The following is a 21,479-nucleotide window of genomic DNA, read 5'->3' as shown; positions in this document are numbered from 1 at the left end:
AAGCTTTCTTGTCTTCTCATGATGTGGCCAAAGTACTTCATCTTTGCCTCTAATATCCTTCCCTCCAGTGAGCAGTCAGCATTATTTCCTGGAGGATGGACTGGTTGGATCTTCTTGCAGTCCAAGGCACTCTCAGGATTTTCCTCCAGCACCAAAGTTCAAAAGCATCTATCTTCCTTCACTCAGCCTTCCTTATGGTCCAGCTCTTGCATCCATAGGTTACTATGGAGAATACCATTGCTTTAACTATGCGGACCTTTGTTGCCAGTGTGATGTCTCTGCTTTTCACTATTTTATCGAGGTTGGCCATTGCTCTCCTCCCAAGAAATAAACATCTTCTGATTTCCTGGCTGCAGTCTGCATCTGCAGTGATCTTCACGCCTAGAAATATAAAGTCTGTCACTGCCTCCATGTTTTCTCCCTCTATTTGCCAGTCTTCAGTCAGCCTGGTTGCCATAATCTTGGTTTTCTTGATGTTTAACTGCAACCCAGCTTTGGCACTTTCTCCTTTCACCTTGGTAATAAGGCTCCTCAGCTCTTCCTCACTTTCAGCCATCAGAGTGGTATCATCTGCATATCTAAGGTTGTTAATGTTTCTTCCAGAAATTTTAACTCCAGCCTTGGATTCATCAATCCCCGCACATTGCATGATGTGTTCTGCATACAAGTTGAATGGGTAAGGTGAAAGTATACAGCCCTGCCGTACTCCTTTCCCAATCTTGAACCAGTGTGCTGTTCCATGGTCTTTTCTTACTGTGGCTACTTGGTCTTTATACAGATTTCTCAGGAGACAGACTTGGTATCCTCATACCACCAAGAACTTGCCACAATTTATTATGATCCACACAGTCAAAGGCTTTATTGTATATATTTTATGTTAATATGTTTTTGAATTTGTTGTACCCCATCTCGAGCCATCAGGAGAGGCATGTAATAAATAATTTTATTATTATTATTATTATTATTATTATTATTATTATTATTATTATATGTTATTATTTTGTTAATCGCTATGTGATGCACACTCACCCACTGGAGTCCGACAGCAAAATCCTGCTCTTGGAAAGTTTCACTGAAACGGCGGCGGCGTTTTGGTTTTTGTATCTGAAGTGTATGGAACCATTGAGGCTGTGAGGAATTCAGTGGTTGTAGTATTCTGTGTGTACCTGCAGGCTGAAAAAGAGAAAAGGGCAACCAACTTCAAAACAAAACAAAAAAAATACCCATCATTGTCAGTGCTCTATCTCCATATCCTCCTCTTCATTCTCTTAGACTCCTTCCACACAGCCCTATGTCCCAGAATATCAAGGCAGAAAATCCCACAATATCTGCTTCAAACTGGGTTATCTGAGTCCAACCTGCCATATATTCCAGTTCAAAGCAGATAATGCTGGATTTCATGCTGCTGTGTGGATGGGGCCTAACTCCCTTTTAGCTCTGATTCAAGAAAAAAGTGTATGTTTTGAGGGAACTTCAGTATTTAGTATAGTGTTTCCCAATAAAGCTGCTATGTTGATGCTTAAATACCCCCTTGCCCCATAGATGCTCCTTCCCTGAGGCATTGCCCTATATCCCAGGATCTGATCCCAGATTATCTGCCTTGAGCTGGATTATGAGAGTCTCCACTGCCATATAATCTGAGATAATGTGGGATGAGATCCTATGATATAGGGCAGTGTAGATCCAGCCTGAAATTAAGCACCCTCTTTGATTTATCATCTCTCCCCTCTTAAGCCCCTTTACAACACAACACTTAAAATTATTTCATCAAGTTAACATATACCTGTACTCTGCGTGTGTAGACACTGCTGCAATGCCCACAACTGGCACTGGACTGGGTTTTTTTGGACACAGGCATAATATCTCTATTATGAGAAGGTGCACTAGGCTGATACATGAGTACAATAGCCATGTTCCCTATATACTCATGTATAAGTCTATAATTTTTCATCTAAAAAACCCCAACAAGCCAAAATGCCTGGATTAATTTATCCATGGGTCAGTCTGAGTACTGTACTCTAACTTTCATTTTAAAAAGGACTATCCTCTTATTGCAAAGGGCAAGAGCTTTGTCCAGTGGCTCTCAACCTGGGGTTCCCAGATGTTTTTGGCCTACAACTCCCAGAAATCCCAGCCAGTTTACCAGCTGTTTCTGGGAGTTGAAGGCCAAAAACTTCTGGGGACCACTGGTTGAGAACCACTGGACTAAGTCCATCCTGGGAGAAACTAAATGAAACCAAACCCCTCTACTCTTTCTGTCATGATGCCACTATGAAACTCTTTTAATGCCTGAGTGGGAAAATGATGGCCAGATGTTGGTAGCTTCCTAACGTAGCATTGGTGCTTTCTTTCCCGGTGGAATGACCTTGAACTTATATACAGGTCTTATAAAAACCCATCATTTTGTCCCCAAGACCTGCCCTCGACTTATACATAAGGTTGACTTATACTTGAGTATATACAGTAAGTCTATTGCTGCAAAAAAAAGGAATGGCAAACAATATTATGACACTTTAAATATTACAATGTTTTATTTGTCATACTTCATTGGATGCATGCATGAACTGAGGCATGTGATAGAACAAAGTGTCAAGTAAATTGTCTCAAAGTGTCATAAAAATCTGTGTTGATTCTATGTGGGGTGTGTACAGATGTGTATCATCCTATGCAAAGAAAGTCCATGTACTATAAAAGCACACATGAGCCCCAGCTTTACTTACATCCATCTGATAAAATTGACTCCTTGTTTTCCCTACAACTAAAATTTACTCTAAGGTTTTTTGGGGGGATAACTTCAACTGGGGCCCTTTCTACACTGCCATACAATCCAGATTATCCAATCAGATAATTCACATTAACTGTTTTGAACTGGATTATATCAGTCTACACTGCCATATAATCCAGTTTAAAGCAGATAATATGAATTATATATGGCAGTATAGAAGGGGCCTGAGACTCTATTCCAAACACTACCTATATATATTCCATGAAAACCTGTGTCCCTTGTCCCAAATAAATATAAAACCACAGATCTTCTCTGGAATGCTACTTACTTTAAAAGCTTGCTCCTCTCCACTGGGCTGAATATTGTCTTGTTGTAATGAGCCTTCTGTCTCTTCGCAGCAACATTTGCATGTAGGATTGGGAACATTTCCGCATAGGATGTCCCCCATGTTTTCCTGTCCTCCTGACAGCTTGGTTTTCTCTCTTTTTATCCTTTTCTTTGCCAGAAACGAGAAAGGCACTGATGTTCATGTGACTTGCATGAGGTTTCTGCTACAAATGGTCTCATGACTTAAAAAACCGTCTCCTCCAACCTCCTAAGGCCCTTTGTTTCAAATTAATTTTGGCTTTTAATAAACTTGATTTTGAAAGCTGCCATACCTAAGATTGGCCAAAGAAAAGGGGGGGGGGGTGTCAAAGCTTGTTTGTAATAATCCTGAGGTCTCATGGGCAGTCTTTTTTCTTCAGCATATGTCTCTTCCTACAATCCTATTGCTACTGTATTTGCAAAAATTGGGTTGGCATGTATAAAAGATTTACAGTTAGCATCATATATACTTGACCAATTCCCATTTCTGTTTTTAATGATCTGTTGTTTCTCCAGCTTTACAACTTTTTTTTGATCAATTGTCTGAATGCATCTGAAAAAAAAAATACCAATCTTTTGTTCACTTTCTCTTGGACTGAACCAGGGGGAACATGTGCTGGTCCTGAAACAATATATAAACAGCCAAATTCTTTTCAAACAATCCTTGTGAAGAAATTACTTTATTAAAATTCCAGAAATACATTTTCTTGTTTCTACAGTTATAGTCAGTAATAACACGTAATTGACATTTTCACAGTTTTAGTAATTTCCTTGCATTATCGAAAAAGAGGGACAAATTAAAGTGTACCAAGCAGGTCATAGCCTGGACATGTTACTGTTTTGTAGTGTTCCAAATGTAGCCATACATAAACATAAATAAATAAATAAACTTTATTTATATTCCGCTCTATCTCCCTGAGGGGACTCAGAGCGGATTATAGGTACATATATGGCAAATATTCAGTGCTGTTTATACAATTGACAAATACAGAGCTTACATATACAGATGCAAGGCTTCCCTCTTTTCATCTCTGGCATCTGGAGGCTGTGCTTGACTCGGCCATGGGGAGGTAAGTTGTTTCATTTTTCCACCCCAAGGAACTTGTCATCCATGGAAGCCTTCCTGATCGGATTTACTGGCATGTTTTCAGGATGCCTTTTACACCTCCTTGCCATAGTGGTACCTATTTATCTACTCACATTGTTGTTTTTGAACTGCTAGGTAGGCAGAAGCTGGGGCTGAAGGCGGGAGTTTATCCTGACCCGCAGCTTGAAATGCTAACCTTCTGGTTGGTAAGATCTTCTGTAGCTGGCAGTTTAGCCCGCTGTGCTAGCTGCAGCCCAATTATTATTATTATTATTATTATTATTATTATTATTATTATTATTATTATTAACAAGCTCATATAATATATCATATTATACTGTTTTATATTTATTATATCTATTATCATGTTTATTTATACCCTGATTTTTCTCCACATAGAGAATAACAACAAACTAATATTATATTATATTATGCTTTACACTTATTATATCTATTATTATTATTATTATTATTATTATTATACTTTTGGATTTACCGAAGTTGAGAATATTTTGTAAATATACATAGACTCATAGAATCATAGGGTTAGAAAAGATCTTGTGGGCCATCCAGTCCAACCCCTGCCAAGAAGCAGGAAAATCATTCATAACGAAAATGGGAAATTGTAGCTAAATGTAACTTTATTTACAAAATTTAAATTACAAGGTATTTACAAAATATTCTCAACTCTGGTATATCTGAAAGTATAATAATAATAGTAATAATAATAATAATAATAATAGATCAGTGCTGACAAAATCACTATCTGTCAGCTGCTAAGGGCTTGGATTTGCACGCATCGTTTGCCGATACATCACATAGTCCTAGACACTTGGGAAGTGTCCGACGTGTGATCCAATCCTAAATCAGCATAGTGATCTTGTTGGTTGTGTACTAATCTTGTTGTGTATCAAATAATAGATATAATAAATATAAAGCATAATATGATATATGAGTTTGTTGTTGTTGTTATTATTATTATTATTATTATTATTATTATTATGGAGAACATGGGATATAAATAAACATAATAATAATAGATATAATAAATACAAAACATAATATATGATATATGTGTTTGTTATTATTATTATGTTTATACTCCACTTTTTCTCTCCACAAGGAGACTCAAACCGGCTTACATTAAAAGCATTTCAATACCATTTAAAATATACAAATATAAAAACATTAAAATAGGATTAAATCATTGGTATTTAAAAAGGTACAATCCATAAAAACATATTCAAAACTAAAAATGTTTCTATGTTTTGGAGACTACTGGGACTCAGGCCCCTTCCACAAAGCTGAATAAAATTCCACATTTTCTGCTTTGAACTGAAATGGCAGTGTGGTCTCAGATAACCCAGTTCAAAGCAGATATTGTGGGATTTTCTGCCTTGATATCCTGTAACGGCCCAAGGGGCAGAGTGCAATTCTACCAGTTAAATAAAGTGATAATGAGATCACTGGAATCCTCACACCATGTGTAATGATTGTCTCAAATAACACAGAAATTGCCCATTTTAGGCCCCTTCTACACGTCCATATAATCCAGATTATCATTTTTGGACTGGATTATCTGAGTTTACACTACCATACAATACAGTTCCAAGTCTGATAATCTGGATTTTGTATGGCAGTGTAAAAGGGGACTAAGGCTGGAACTGCACTGCCATATAATCCAGGTTATGAAACCAGATAAACTACATTATCTGCTTTGAACAGGATTATCCGAGTCTACACTGCCATATAATCTGATTCAAAGCAGATACAGTAGAGTCTCACTTATCCAACACTCGCTTATCCAAGGTTCTGGATTATCCAGCGCATTTTTGTAGTCAATGTTTTCAATACATCGTGATATTTTGGTGTTAAATTCGTAAATACAGTAATTACTACGTAGCATTGCTGCATATTGAACTGCTTTTTCTGTCAAATTTGTTGTATAACATGATGTTTTGGTGCTTAATTTGTAAAATCATAACCTATTTTGATGTTTAATAGGCTTTTTCTTAATCTCTCCATACTATCCAACATATTTGCTTATCCAACGTTCTGCCGCCCGTTTATGTTGGATAAGTGAGACTCTACTGTAATCTGAATTGTACAGGGTGTTTGAAAAAGAATACCCTATTCACCATTTAATTTAAATGGTGAATAGGGAGTTCTTTTTCAAACACCCAGTACATGGCAGCGTAGAAGGTGCCTTAGGGCCCTTCCACACAGCCCTATATCCCAGAATATCAAGGCAGAAAATCCCACAATATTTGCTTTGAACTGGATTATCTGAGTCCACACTCAGATAATGTCGGATTTTCTGCCTTGGTATTCTGGGATATAGGGCTGTGTGGAAGGGTCCTTACTCAGAAAGGTGCTTGCTGATTCCCTTCCATGAAGAGCCTTTATTTTCTTTCCCCATGACCCCAGAAATGTGTTGAGACAACGCGTTTCGGGCTAGTGTGTCCCACGCGGCTCCCCGTACGCACGATCCCACAGACTCAGTTCTCCCTCCCCTCTTGGGTTTTTCTTTGCCATCGTATCCAGCCAGAGAGAGGCTCGCGGGTTGGCTCCGCCCCCATCAGCCCCCGCCTCTCCCTCCCTCCTCCTTTACGTGAATCAGCTGATTTGGGCGTCCTTAGAAGCCGGCGGGGATCTTGACGGCCAAAGCGAGAGCGCGCGTGGTTCCCAGGTGAGGAGGAGGAGGAGAAGGAGAAAGGGGGAGGGGGTGGTGGAAAAAAGGCGGAATAGCCGTGTGCGTCACGAGCGCTGGAATTCGAACGGCTAATTGCAGTCCCCCCCCCCCCTCCGTTCCCCCTAAGCGGGGCTAAGCGGAGAGCGAAACTTCAGTCACGTGCTGAGGATGGTTGGGGGGCGCGCGCTCGTGTGTGGGAGGGGGGGGAGCGGTTTGAATCCCTCTTATTTAGAGCCTGTATGACGTCACCCTCGGAAGGGCCAAGAATGCCAAGGAGTTCTGTCCGTTTCGAGGATGATGTCACACAGGTTGAAAGAGTAAACAAACACTCATTTTCCCTTCCTGGCGTGGACATTGAACTTGTATTTAAGGACACCCAACCCAACCATAATAAACCCTGCGTCCTGAAGTGAGGGGTGTCATTGCCATTTACCTCAGAAATTCTGAAGGAGGCAGAAGGGACCAACAAGTGTTACCTGTAGCCCTCTTGTTCTCTCATGTTCACCATAAAGGATGCTATGTAATTATATATATATGTTACTATATACAGTAGAGTTTCAATTATCCAAGCTAAACGGGTCCGTCAGAAGCTTGGATAAGCGAATATCTTGGATAATAAGGAGGGATTAAGGAAAAGCCTATTAAACATCAAATTAGGTTATGATTTTACAAATTAAGCACCAAAACATCATGTTTTACAACAGATTTGACAGAAAAAGCAGTTCAATACGCAGCAATGTTATGTTGTAATTACTGTATTTACGAATTTAGCACCAAAATATCACAATATATTAAAAACATTGACTACAAAAATGGCTTGAATAATCCAGAAACTTGGATAAGCGAGGCTTGGATAAGTGAAACTCTACTGTAGCTGCATGTGTATATATATATATATATATATATATATATATATATATATATATTGTATTTATAGTACCTACGTTTTATTGATTAGCCCATTGGCTGTATCACATCACTTTACAAACACGTTTAACACATGCAGCATACAATATATATAGTATATAATTATTCATAGTTATACTTATATATAATTACTGTAGAGTCTTGCTTATCCAGTCTTCACTCATCCAATCTTCTGTATTATCCAACGCAATCTGCCTCCCGCCCAGATCCACATCTGTTTCTCTAGATAGCAATTCTATCTTTATTTGTAGTCATTTTTTTAGTTGTCAATGTTTTTGTAGTCAGTGTTACAATACATTAGGGTGTTTTGATGCTAAATTCATAAATACAGTAATTACTACAAAACCGCATAGTCATGCTGATGAAAAAACACAACCTACAAAATATCTATAGACACACTAAGAAAATCCAACGAATGCAACATTCAGAAAGGACAGGAGGGATACTCTGACCTCTGTAGGAGTCTACCGTATACCATCCAGCTGTGGACAAGTCTACATAGGGACCACCAAACGCAGCAGCATTGCCCAAACACAAATCAAGGAACGTGAAAGGCACTGCAGACTAAGTCAACCAGAGAAATCAGCCATAGCAGAGCACTTGATGAACCAACCTTGACACAGCATATTATTGAGAACACGGAAATGCTGGACCACTCTCACAACTATCAGACTACAAAGAGAAGCCATTGAAATCCACAAACATGTGGACAATTTCAACAGAAAGGAGGCAACCATGAAAATGAACAAAATCTGGCTACCAGTATTAAAAAAAACTCTAAAATCAGAACAGTAAACAAGGAACAACACTCTGAAAACAATTCCAGATTTGAATCCATCAGGGGCAGCTAACACCTCCGAACAAAGGATTCCCCCAGCCAGGAAGAAGCCAGGACATGAAGCTGGCAAGACCATTAATGCTAATCAAGGTGATTAATTACAACATTCACACTGGCTTCCAACAGACAAGAGTTCTTTCTCCCACCCTGGATCTTCCACAGATATATAAACCTTCCTTGCTTAGTTTTTCCAATATAGCTCACAATCTCTGAGGATGCCTGCCATAGATGTGGGCGAAACGTCAGGAGAAAATGCTTCTGGAACATGGCCATACAGCCTGGAAAACTCAAAAACCCAGTGATTCCGGCCACAAAAGCCTTCGACAACACACACACATATATATTACTATACAATGTAATAATAATAATAATAATAATAATAATAATAATAATAATAATAATACTTTATTTTTAACCCACCCTCTCTCCCCCAAACTGTTCTTTAAAAGCCAGTATCTGGCAAGGTGTCCATATTTGGCAGTAGTGAAAGACCTTTTGAAGTAGCCCTTCCTTGTTTCTCCTTGAGGCTGGATCTACACTGCCATATAATCAGACCATCAGGATTGAGAAACTGGACTATATGACAGTGTAGATGGGGCCTGAGAGGATGCAGTTTGCATTTGCTATTGCTGTGTTCTCCCTAGTCCCAGCAAGTGATATCTTTGTTCCTGAAGCAGCGTGAGCTGGCCTTGCTATTGAGGGATATGGTCCATTTGCAGACATATTTTGCAGACATATGCACTGAGCAGATGGCTCAGCGGATTCCAGGGATGGTGACATATTTCAAAAGGCAGAGAGAGTTAATGCCGTGCATTCATTTACACCTTTGTCTTCCTGCTGACAGTATTAAAAAATTCCAAGATTGGCAGAACTACTAAAAGCATATTTATAGGAGCATCCAGTGAAACCTGGCCGCGCTTTGTGGAGGTGAAATGCTGACTGAATGGGCTACTCTTTACATGGCTCTTTACATGGCTCTCAGCAGAGCTTGAAAAAGTTACTTTTCTGGACCACAACTTCCTGAATCCCGCAGTCAGCACAGCCAGTCAATTTCCACAAATCGCTCTAGCCGAAGCTTGCTCTCATATCTCGGTGTTTTTTTTATTAATACAGTGTAACTTTGACTTAAGAGTGTTCCAACTTAAGAACATTTTGAGTTAAGAACCATCATTCAGGCCGGTTTTGCTTTGACATAAGAGCAGCATTTTAAGTTAAAAGCTAACGCCAGAAGGGGAGAGTACAGGGCTTTAGGGCTCCAAGGGAGCAGCCTCAGTGCCTCATGCTCTTGTCTGCTTTGAGAGATTGCTGCCTGCTTTGATCTTGTCCATTTTGAGGAACTTTGGGTTAGTTGATTTTGTTTTTATTCCTGGTATATTTGGCTTCATGAAGAGAAAGAAGGAGAGAGAGCAAGAGAGGGAGGGAGGTTAGAATGAGTCTAGGATGAAAAAATGGTGCTTCTGCCTCTTCACTTTGTGCTTTCTTGCCATAACTTTGTGCTTCTACCATTTTAAAGTTGATCTTTCTTTTTTATTGTTCCATGCGAATGAACATGTATACATTATTTGTTATCTGTAGAGTACATTTTCTTATTTAAATCATGTTTAAAAAATAGTGAAGGGGTTCAGGAGGCCGGGACAGATTAGTAGCATTTCAATGCATTTCATTGGGAAATTTTCCTTTAAAATAAGAGTGATTTGAATTAATTCAGTCACAGAATGAATTAAACTCTTACCTAAAGGTATCACTGTACTAGCTGTGGTGGCATCCCTGGGATAGGCCCTTGGAGACTTCTTTCTTCCAAATAAAGTGTGATGATCATTTGTGTTGCTTTTGGTGAGAATGACTTCCATGGCATTCCTTCATGAAAATTATATTCCATAAGTAAATTGAATTAGTAGTGGAAATTCTTGAAAGTGAGCACCAAGTGACTGTTTGACCTGTTGCTCAGCTCTTGTAATGTGGAGCTCAAGGGCAAATGCAAGCATATCTCTGCTAACCTCTGACAACAAAGCTAAGAAAAGGAAAAAGCAGATAAACCTGCCTCACCGTATTTCCCCAACATGTTCAGAGGAGCCTAGATTTATATTTTTGCCCAACCAAAATGAAAACCATAAGAGAAGTGGAGGCTGGTAAAAAAAAAAGTAATCCCTGAAGGTATTTTGGATAAAGCCTTCAAGAGTTTGTTAGAAGGTTTAAAAGTGTTTTTGCTGACTTCTGCAAGGCTTTACCTGATCTGGTTGTTTCAGTTAACTTGTGTGTGCGTGTGTGTATTGATAATTTGATTACAAAGTTTGCTGAAATATGCAGACCTGCTTTTTCATTGTGGTGGAGTATAGTCTGTTATTTCCGTGTTATATCTGAGGCCCATTCCACAGTGCCCCTATATCCTAGGATCTGATCCCAGGTTATCTGCTTATCTGGTAGTGTAGACATATAATCCAGTTTAAAGCAGATAATTTGGGATTACATCCTGGGATATAAGGCTGTGCTTTAATGAGAGCTACACAGCTTGGAGAGTTTTGATGGGATGGAAAGGACTACAGAATTGCACTCTATCAAAAAAGAGTGTAAGCCATACATGGGCACATATCACTAATAAGATTCCAACCAATATGTCCAATACATAGACGAGAAAGCACCTATAGAATTTCAGAACACTGATACTTTTCAGCAAACCGCACATGTACAGTAAAAAGTAAAATCTACTCCTGTTAAACAAAGTCAACCTTTTAGCTCCCTGGATGCAGTACACTAGTAACAGATCAATTGATTTGTAATGAGAAAACCAGGCTGCTGTAACACACACATTGATTTTCCCCCACACACATACTTTATTCTTGGGTTTTTCTCCACAAATGTTTTGATTTTAAGGTATTTTCAGAAATGTTGGGTTTAAGAGAATGAATGCGATCACATTTGCAGTGGTGACCTTGGACTCAAGCTTCAGGGGAAGGCAGTAGCAAACTTCTTCAAAACATGATATCCTGCCAAAAAAAACAACAACCCCATGACAACTTCGCCCTAGGTCAGAAACAACTGGGAGGACTCAACACCCAACAAATTCATTGTCCAGAAGTGGATAGTTGTTATGGTGACAGTGTCTTATATATTGGCTTACTGCTGATAGTAGGTTAAAATTGTTTTTAGTGAAGTAAAAAGCCCACATCATGTTTTGAGCTTTTATATGTGCAGAAGTTAAGCTAAGACTAGGAAATGATTTGTAAGCTATAATTTTTCAGTTTGCTATAAATGTGAAGTTGGGAGGGGGGAAATTTCCCCTTGGGTTTTCCCAAAGTCTCCCTCCAAATAAATGGGGAAAATGGATAATGTAATATCTGGTTTGCTGTGTATTTTCCGAGCTATATAGCCAAAAGCATTCTCCTTACGTTTCTCCCACATCTAGAGCAGGCATCCTGAGAGGTTGTGAGGTATATTGGAAAAAACTAATCAAGGAAGGTTTATATATCTGTGGAAGCTTCTATGTGGTATCTCTATTCACCAAGGCAGACACCATCACACTTATCAACCAGAATTTCACAGAAGACATTCCCAGAAGAAATGTGATGGTGGAGAGCTTGTTTCACTATTGCCTCAGCACAACCTACTTTCAGTGGGACAATGAATTCTATGAACAGAAAGATGGAGGAGCCATGGGGAGCCCTCTCAGCCTAGTCATAGAAAAATTCTACATGGAGCACTTTGAAAACAAGCCCTAGAAACAGCACCAAAAAAGCCAACTATATGGTTCAGATATGTGGATGACACCTTCACCATTTGGAGCTATGCAGAAGAACTCAACAAGTTTCTGGACCACCTCAACAGCATCCACCCAAACATCTAATTCACCATGGAAAAAGAAAACGAAGGAAAACTGCTATTTCTAGATGTTCTAGTCATCTGCAAACCCAATCAACAATTTGGCTACACAGTTTACAGAAAACCTACACACACGGATAGATACCTTCATAAAAACTCCAACCATCACCCAAGTCAAAAAAGAAGTGCAATCAAAGCCCTGGCAGACCGTGCACAAAGAATCTGCGAACCTCATCTCCTCCAAGGTGAACTAAACCACCTAAACTGGGCTCTACGGGTCAATGGATATTCTACCACAGACATCAGAAGAGCTGTAAGGCCAAGAACAAGCCATGAGAGTAAAGATAAAAATCCAGGCAGAGGAAAAGTGTTCTTGCCATACATCAAGGAAACCACTGACTGCAAGGTGATTAATTGCAACATTCACACTGGCTTCCAACAGACAAGAGTTCTTTCTCCCACCCAGGATCTTCCACAAATATATAAACCTTCCTTGCTTAGTTTTTTCCAATACAACCTCTGAGGGTGCCTGCCATACATGTGGGTGAAACATCAGGAGAGATTGCTTCTGGAACATGGCAATACAGCCCAGAAAACACACAACAACCCAGTAATTCCGGCCATGAAAGCCTTCGACAACATATGAAATTTTTTTTTTAGAGTGGAAAATAAAATTCATAAGATGAGGGACAAGATGAAGACTTTAATACTATATACAGCCTTGACTCCTTGTTTTGTTTTCATTTTCTCATTTTATGGTAATAAATGCACTATGTCTGCTTAATACTAGGATAATTAGTGGAGAAGAATTCCACTAATTTTCTGTTTTACTGATATATGCATATCTCAGTTAACAAAGCCTTTGAATAAGAAGTGAGAGAATGCAAATGTTAGGTCATTAAACCACTCTATATACTCAGAACTATATTGGCCATCAGGTGATGTCCATGTATACCAGTGATTCCCAGAGTGTGCGCTACCACCCCCTGGTGGGTGCTGCAGTGATCCAGGGGGGCAGTGATGGCATCTATTAGGACACAGGGGCGGGGCCAGGGGAGAGGCGGGGCCTCTTCCCAAGTGCCGGAGACAGGGCTGAGCACCTAAGGCGCCTATTAGGACACAGGGGGCGGAGCTAGAGTAGTGGGCGTGGCTTCTTCCCAAGAGCTCAAGACAGGGCTGAGAATTTATACCTCTCCTGAGGCGCTTGTTGGGACACAGGGGGCGGAGCTAGAGAAGGGGGCGTGGCCTCCTTCCAAGAGCCTGAGACAGGGCTGAGCCTCTATACCTCTCCTGAAAGGCCTTTTAGGACTAAAGGGCAGGGCTAGGGACAGGGGTGGGGCCTCTTCCCAAGAGCGCGAGACAGGGCTGAGCCTCTGAATACCTCCCCTGAGGTGCTTGTTATAGAGGCTTAGCCCCGTCAGGCACTTGGGAAGAGGCCCCGCCCCCTCCTCTAGCCCCACCCACTGTGTCCTTGCAGGTGCCACAGGACAGGGATAGAAGCTCAGCACTGCCTCAGAGCTCCTAACTCTGCCTATCCCAGTCCTGGCCGCCCATTTGTGGCCCCGCCCACCTCCACCTCCCAGCCCTGCATCTTGGACTAGGGGAGAGGCTCAGTCCCACCCTCTTGAGCAGAAGCCACGCCCCCTTTCCAGGGGGCACTGAGTAATATTTTTTCTGGAAAGGGGGCGGTAGGCCAAATAAGTTTGGGAACCACTGATGTATACAGTTTCTTTTTTAGATGCTTGAACAATATGTTGCCATCAACACACAGTTGACCTCACAAAATTCAATGTTGCTCTTCTGCTTCATTTCTTGATCTTAGGCCAATTTTTCCTACAGTTTTTGATTGTCCTCTTTCTACTTTTACATTACAGTCACCTGTGATTAACAAGAAGTCTGTTTTTCATGTGTGATGAATTTCCTCATGGGCTCCAACATGTTATCATTCAGAGCATAACCTTGGAATATGGTTATGTTGATGAGTTTTCTTGATGTCTTATTGACATGATTCCATCAGATTTTGCGTTACAGGCAGTCCCCCACATTTTGGTAACACAGATTACCCATGGCCCACCAGGCATTTTGGACTGCAACAATTCCTACTGTTTATTTTAAACCTACATGGTTGGGCTAATAGGATTTTCTAGCCAACACATCTAGAGAGCCAAAGATTTCAACTACTGATGATATCAATACTCTTCTCACAAGTAAGAAACTTAATACAGAACTGCAAAGAAGCCACATGGCCTCTGGATATGGCTTGAGTTTAGGCTGCCAAGCTGCAGTATATCTGTATCATGAGGAGCAGAGGAGTGCCTCTCCCCACCCTTCTGCTCAGTTCAATAGCCCCAAGTGCAGGGAAAAGCTGTACTTTAAGAGTTTCTTAACATACTGGTATATTATGGTAAGGGATTGACAGTTTAATTGTTTATGACAATGCTTTCTCACTTTGTAAGTACTGTATAATTCTTCAAATGGACAGAAAACTGAGAAGGTACTCTAATATCTTTGCTGCAAATTTTTGAATGAGAATTCTCATGATACAGAGAACATATATATTAAAATGTCTTTTCTCTCAGAAAAGTGTTCAATAAATTTAACTCTTCTGTATTTTGCAGAAGTACTTGTTTGAATCCTTTGGCAGCAAGTTTATAGACGCTGCCTCAAAAGTTCCAGCTTTCTCAAAGGCCCATCCTTTTGAAAACTGATTTTGCTTTAACAGTGTAGAGGCTTTTCATGGGCTGTGTGGGCAGTGCAAGCCTCTCTGCTGAGAATTTTTAAAGCATTTCAGTCTCTGAACCTTGTAACAGTTCTGTTCTGCATGAGCAATGGCCACTAAGTTTGTGTTTTGCTTTCAATTTAGTGGTTTTCAAAACTGCCCTCTTACTATCTGAAAGAACTGATGTAGTAGTGATGGAGTATTCTTGTTGACTGATGGACTCGGAAAAAAAAAGGTAGGTCTGTGTTTTATAAATATCTTCAAATTACTATTGCAATCCTTGACTCCCCCTTGCAAATGACTCTTCACTTGTAGCAAGGAACAAGTGTCACTGAGAGAGTAGGCTTGCAACTTTCAGTTACATGGAAAAGTTGATTTTCTTCATATTATTGTTGTAGTGAAAATAATATGCATTGTGTATGTAAACTACCATCATTCATAAGACTGAGTTATATATGCTTTTAGACCTGTGATTTAGTGCAGGATTTTAAGCTATGAAAAAATCTATTGTCACTACTGCAACATAGCTGTTAATAATATCATTCCTGTCTGGAGGTTGGAAGGCAAGAAGAATAGTACCAAATTGAGTTCAATGGTTATTTTTAATTACCTTTTAATCTCACTATTTCTCAGAGAGCTTGGGGCAGTTCAGTTGTTTCTGTCTGCCATCCAACCACATACATTAGGCTGAGTTAAAGTCCAAACACACCCAGTGAGCTTCATGACTGATAGCATCTGTAAACCTAGGACTCATCAATCTAGTAAAATCATGATTTCTATCACTATACCTACTCACATAAATATCCCTACTGTGTACCTGTGTACAAGTAACAAAGAATATTGAGAATAGGCATAATTAATTCTTCAGGCTCACCGTGACCAATGCTTAGATCATCTAAGTGCTCCCTTAGACTTCCTTGAACTGATGTGTGATAAGTAAGATGTTATTTACGCATTACAGATGCCTTTTTAACAGTCAAGTGTAAGGAATTTGTCCTGTGTATGTAATTTGTTCTAACCTAAGTTTGAAAAAACTCTTAACTAGGTGTGGAATTATTTCATTTTATTTATTTATTTTTATTTCTTTTGCTAAGCAATTCTGCAGATCAAAACGGTGAAAGAGGCCTGGCTTACATATGGCAAGCTGGTTGCGCTTTTCCAGCCCCAGAAAGGCTTCTAGGTTGGAATGCAAAAACAGTATTGCAGGCAGCACTTGGAGTAAATCATGGTGTGCTTCTATCAGAAGGTATGCAGCATTATTCCTAAAAATTAGAATTGTTTGTGAACCTCTCCTCTAAGAAAATAATGTTTCCACCTCTGTATGTTGTGCTTATTCATGGGATATTGTTTTGCAGGCAAGCAGGTTCCCTTTAAATTTGCATTATAAATCTATGATAGCTAGCATATTAGTTGCCCATTTAGGGATTGAATGCATTTTGGAATAATATTTTGGACTATAACTTGTGTGTGTGTGTCTTCAAGCCATCTATTACTTTATGACAGTGGTTCTTAACCTGTGGGTCCCAGATGTTTTGGCCTTCAACTCCCAGAAATCCTAACAGCTAGTGAACTGGCTGGGATTTCTGGGAGTTGTAGGCCAAAACACCTGGGGACCCATAGGTTGAGAACCATTGCCTTATGGCAACCCCATGAATTTCATAGGGGTTTTTTTTTGGGCAAAAAATTCTCAAAGGTCATTCTTCATTTTCTTCTACTGAAATATAGCATACAGAACCTGGTATTCATTGGTGATCTCCAGGTACTAGCCAGGGCTAACCTTGCTTGATGGCCAAGATGAGATGAGATTTGGGACACAACTCATGTACTTCACTGTTAATTTGGTGGATTTTGTGTTTTGTATATTTTATAAATGTGATAGACCTGAACATGGCCTGAATATTTTTTCTTTTGTTTTAGGTGGTGAGGTTTACACGTTTGGAAAACTTCCATGGAGGGTTGGACTGGAAGATGCATATATCAGTTGTCCCATTTTGGAAAAGACTTTGAGTGGGCAACACATTACCATAGTGGCAGCTGGGAGCTTCCATTGTGGAGCAGTTGCTGAAGATGGTGTGGTGTACATGTGGGGGGAAAATTCTTCTGGGCAGTGTGCTGTGGCCAGCCAGTCTGCTGTGCCAGAACCAAAACCTGTCAGTATTTCAGACTCTGAAGCTAGTAACCTTTTGCCAATACGGATTTTGCAGCTGGCGTGTGGAAAGGAGCACACCCTGGCTCTTTCACTAAACAGAGAGATATGGGCATGGGGAAGCGGCTGTCAGCTCGGCCTTATAACCAACACTTTCCCAGTGACCAAACCTCAAAAGGTTGAGTACCTTGCAGGGCGGGTTGTACTTCAGATTGCTTGTGGGGCTTATCACAGCCTTGCTCTTGTCCAGTGCCTCCCCACTCAAGATGTGAAACCTATCCCAGAAAGATGCAATCATTGCAGTCAGCTCTTGATTACTATGACAGACAAAGAAGATCATGTGATCATCTCGGATAGTCATTGCTGTCCTTTGGGTGTAGTCCTGGCTGACGCTCAATCAGAAAACCACCTCAATTGCTCCTCGGTAGAAACTCTTGGGGAGAAGAGTACAACCAGCAGCCAAAATGGGGATTATCAGAAGACTGCTACAGAAGACCAGGTGCTAATGGCTACAGAATATAATGCAGCTAATGTTTTTTCAAATAGTGTTGGACAGGATGGCCACTGCATTTCAAGTCCAGGAAATCTTTTGGCAACTGACAAAACAGCACCGAAACAAGACCATATGAGTCTTCCAAATCACTCATTGAGTGGAGAGAAGCAAATTGATTCACAGCCTGAACAGGTACCCATACTCATTTTGGTTGTAACTGTACAATGTCTAAACAAGTATGTCCAATTCTCAGAATTGCAAAAAATGTGATGTCAAAATGAAAGTAATGATTCTGAAGGATATATGTAAAGATATTTAATGTGCCTCTCCCTTTAGAATGTATTCCAAATGAGCGATGGCTAATGTAATCCTTAGAAAAACATAATCTCTTTATGATAGCAATGAAAAATAAAAAGGAAAACAAAAAAATTAAAACTAATTCACAATAGAATTGAGCAATATGATGATTTTTTTTTTACTTTGCACCACCTCTTCACAAAACAGGGAAGGTTGAACCTTCTGAAGTTTGCATATTAACACCAAGCACAATTGAAAAGGCCCTGTCACAGATGTTAAACCCCTTATCTAAAATAGCTTCCATCACACACTAGCATATATGCACTGGCTATATTTTTAAATTTTCAGTGTCTGCTCAATGTAACTGGTAGTTGAGGTGGCAAAAATTTGATCATTCTCTCTTCGGGGTCTAAACAGAAATCCAGAAAATCAACAGTAATATTTGAAATTTGTTTTGGTTATTTAGGATACTTCCATAACATATTATAAGGAATCATGCCAATTTTGGCTTTTAATAAATGAAAGGAGCAGTGTCAAAACAGTCTCCTTATGATATCTGTTTTTGGTATGTGCTGTAAATACCTTTGGGCTGTGACAAATAAAATTAGGCTGACCCTTCATATGATGGCCTAGAGTACAGTATTCCATATCTTGGTTTGTGAAGTGGACTTCAATGGGTTTTTCATCTTCATGTGTACTGTAATGTCTTGAATCATTCCCCTGTGTAGGTTGAAGCTTTTTCTCATGGGGCTGCAGGCTGCATGCATGCAATTAGACATGTGTATTGCAAACAAGTTCTTGCTTTTCAGTTTGGGCCTCCTGTTGATAACTAAATTCAATGTTCTCTTTCTGTTCTGCACACAAATTGAAATCAAATGTCTGTTCTGCAGATATACTGGACTTTGATTTTTTTTTAATTACATTTGTTTATTTCCAGTAAAATCTGCTTGATCTAATATCTCTGATTCCTCTTACTGTTTTCTGGAACCAGTCATCTTGAAAGGGCATTCAAAACATTTTTCTTTAAAAACACTTTCAGGGCACACATGCTTGGAAAACTCCTCTAATTCTTGACATTTCAGATCATAAGATAGCCATCGTCATCTTGTACATTATACTTCTGGAGAGAGCTCCAAAGTTATATATGAGTAAGATGGAAATTTACTGGATCATTTCTGAATTTGAGGTGATCTGCTCTCCAAAATTCCTCATTGGGCCTTTGCTGGGTGGGAGTGCTATAAAGTGTTTGGGGATTTGGTTTGTATTCTGCAAGCTGTTTGATATCATGCTTCCTATAGACAGAGTCACCATCTATGTGGGACGGGTTAACACAAAAGAGGTTTTGTCCAGTTGGAGCATATGACAGACACATAGAGGCTGAAGAAACCCCCCTCTAGCTATTTTTTGTTTATGTTGTAGGTTGTGTGAGGATGCTGAAAATGTTCATTTGATGGCTGGACTGCCTAACTTTTAAAAACTTAATTTAAGAAGTGATTTACCTGCTTCTCTAGTGAGCCTTGAAAATGTGCCTTGAATAGTGAAGAAATAAAAAGGGTCAGTGAGTGACTACTTGAAGAGCTAATAACCTGTGCAGCTATAGTGGGTGATCTCAACCTCACTTACAGAGAAAGTATAATAGAAAGGATTATGCTTTCTTTTGTGGTTAGTTTGACCATGGTGACAGTGAAAACAGACTTTCCAGCCAAAAATTCTAGCTTTTATGCTAGACTCAGTTGCTGGGAATATATTCCTGTATAAGAATGCTGACATTTTTGCATATGCTAGCAGAAAGAAGCAAATTTGTTCAAAAAGTTAGATAATAGTAAATATGTCCTCTCATTTCTGCTGGGCATCTTGCTGGACTATGGGGCTGCTCCTGATGGATGACTTATGCTGGAAAATAGATGGAAGGGATACAGCCTGGTTGGTTCTCTTGGCTCTCTGCAACTTTTTATACCATTGCAGGCAGGGGTGGACAACTCTCAGGGTTTGTGTTATGTTTTTATGTGATTACTCCTTTATTTTTATTTGTTACACACTTCAGTGAGTGGTTTCATAATGGCAACGTAGATAAAAAACATAAATAATTTTTTAAAATAAGCAGTGGACTGAGGTACTTTAATTGGAGAGTCGCTGAACCTATCTTCTCACAAAACCAGAAACAAAAATCTCAAAATTGATAGCTTTTCTTCCACTATCTCAATCCTTCCAATAAGGAAGTAATTTTCTTTTTCTGTAATAATCTCTTCGTAGAGTGTTTTTGGAAGATATGATGTCTCATCTGTTTCGTTCCCAGAACCATAAATTACACCATCACTTGACTAGAAATACATTTCCCCTAAATAAAGTTGTATAATATGAAAACTATCTTTTAAAAAATATCTTGTTGATAATGCTTATATTGTCTCCTACCAATTCACAGGTTAAGATATATATTTTACTAGCTGTGCCTGGCCACGCGTTGCTTTGGCAAAGTGGTGGTGGTATTGGTTAAAAATTGTCGTGGAATTTTTATTTGACGTTATTTGTATTTTTTAATTAATTTTATTGTAACTTGCCTTTTTATTTATTATATTTTATTATTTTCTTGTATTATTTTTAGTTATTTTCTGTTATAGTATTTTATTGTATTAATTTTTGTGTTTTTAATTATTTTAGTGTTTTTATTATTTTTATTGTATTTGTATTTATTTTATTTTTATTCATTTATTTTTATTTGTGTTTTTATTATTTTATTTTATTATTTGTATGTAGTATTTTTTATTATTTTATTATATTATTTTTATTTATGTTTTTTTAATTGTATTATTTTATTTTGTTTATTTGTTTTTTGTATTTATTTTATTATTTTTGTTTGTCTTTGTATTGGGTTGCTCTGAGTTCTGTGGTCTGCCTGATCATGTTCCAAATGTATTTTCTCGTGATGTTTCGCCTGCGTGTATGGCAGGCATCCTCAGAGGTTGTGAAATGTGTTGTAACGAAAGGAAGTGGGGTTTATATATCTGTGGAATGACCAGGGTGGAAGAAAGAATTGTTGTCTGCTTTAGGCAAGTGTGAATGTTGGAATTGGCAGTGAATAGCCTTGTAGCTTCAAAGCCTGGATGGTTCCTGCCTGCCTGGAATGAACAAAATGTGGCTCCTAGTATTTAAAAAAATCTGTGAAATCAGGACAGTTAACTAAAGAACAGCACTGAGCAATCAGGGAATTCCAGACATGATGTACTGAGGGCCAGCTAATATCTCCCAAGAAAGGATTGCCCCCCCCCCCCGAATCAGGAAGTAGGCAGGCCTTGAAGGTGCAAGGGCATTCAATGGTAATCAAGGTGGCCAAGTGGAACATTCACAGTCGCCTCAGACAGATAAGAGTTGTCCC

General features: G+C 39.2%; 2 protein-coding genes across 2 annotated transcripts in view; one reads left to right on the top strand and one right to left on the bottom strand.

Moving 5' to 3' along the window:
* cdk15 (cyclin dependent kinase 15) overlaps positions 1-3,737 on the bottom strand; it is a 104,706-nt gene extending 100,969 nt beyond the window's left edge. Inside the window, exons 1-2 of the mRNA XM_062962013.1 lie at positions 3,054-3,737; positions 1,030-1,173 (exon numbers count right to left, since the gene is read on the bottom strand). Of these exons, the coding sequence (XP_062818083.1) occupies positions 1,030-1,173; positions 3,054-3,173 (264 nt within the window). The 5' untranslated portion in view covers positions 3,174-3,737. The remainder of the gene's footprint in view (positions 1-1,029; positions 1,174-3,053) is intronic.
* A 2,975-nt stretch (positions 3,738-6,712) lies between these two features.
* The window catches only part of als2 (alsin Rho guanine nucleotide exchange factor ALS2), a 66,997-nt gene continuing 52,230 nt past the window's right edge, over positions 6,713-21,479 (top strand). Inside the window, exons 1-4 of the mRNA XM_003227334.4 lie at positions 6,713-6,867; positions 15,315-15,405; positions 16,265-16,416; positions 17,088-18,001. Of these exons, the coding sequence (XP_003227382.2) occupies positions 15,386-15,405; positions 16,265-16,416; positions 17,088-18,001 (1,086 nt within the window). The 5' untranslated portion in view covers positions 6,713-6,867; positions 15,315-15,385. The remainder of the gene's footprint in view (positions 6,868-15,314; positions 15,406-16,264; positions 16,417-17,087; positions 18,002-21,479) is intronic.

This window comes from Anolis carolinensis, chromosome 1, assembly GCF_035594765.1.
Source record: "Anolis carolinensis isolate JA03-04 chromosome 1, rAnoCar3.1.pri, whole genome shotgun sequence".
NCBI classification, from domain to species: domain Eukaryota; kingdom Metazoa; phylum Chordata; class Lepidosauria; order Squamata; family Dactyloidae; genus Anolis; species Anolis carolinensis.
Note: the sequence above shows the minus strand (reverse complement) of the source record. Positions and strands in the feature narration are given on the sequence as shown.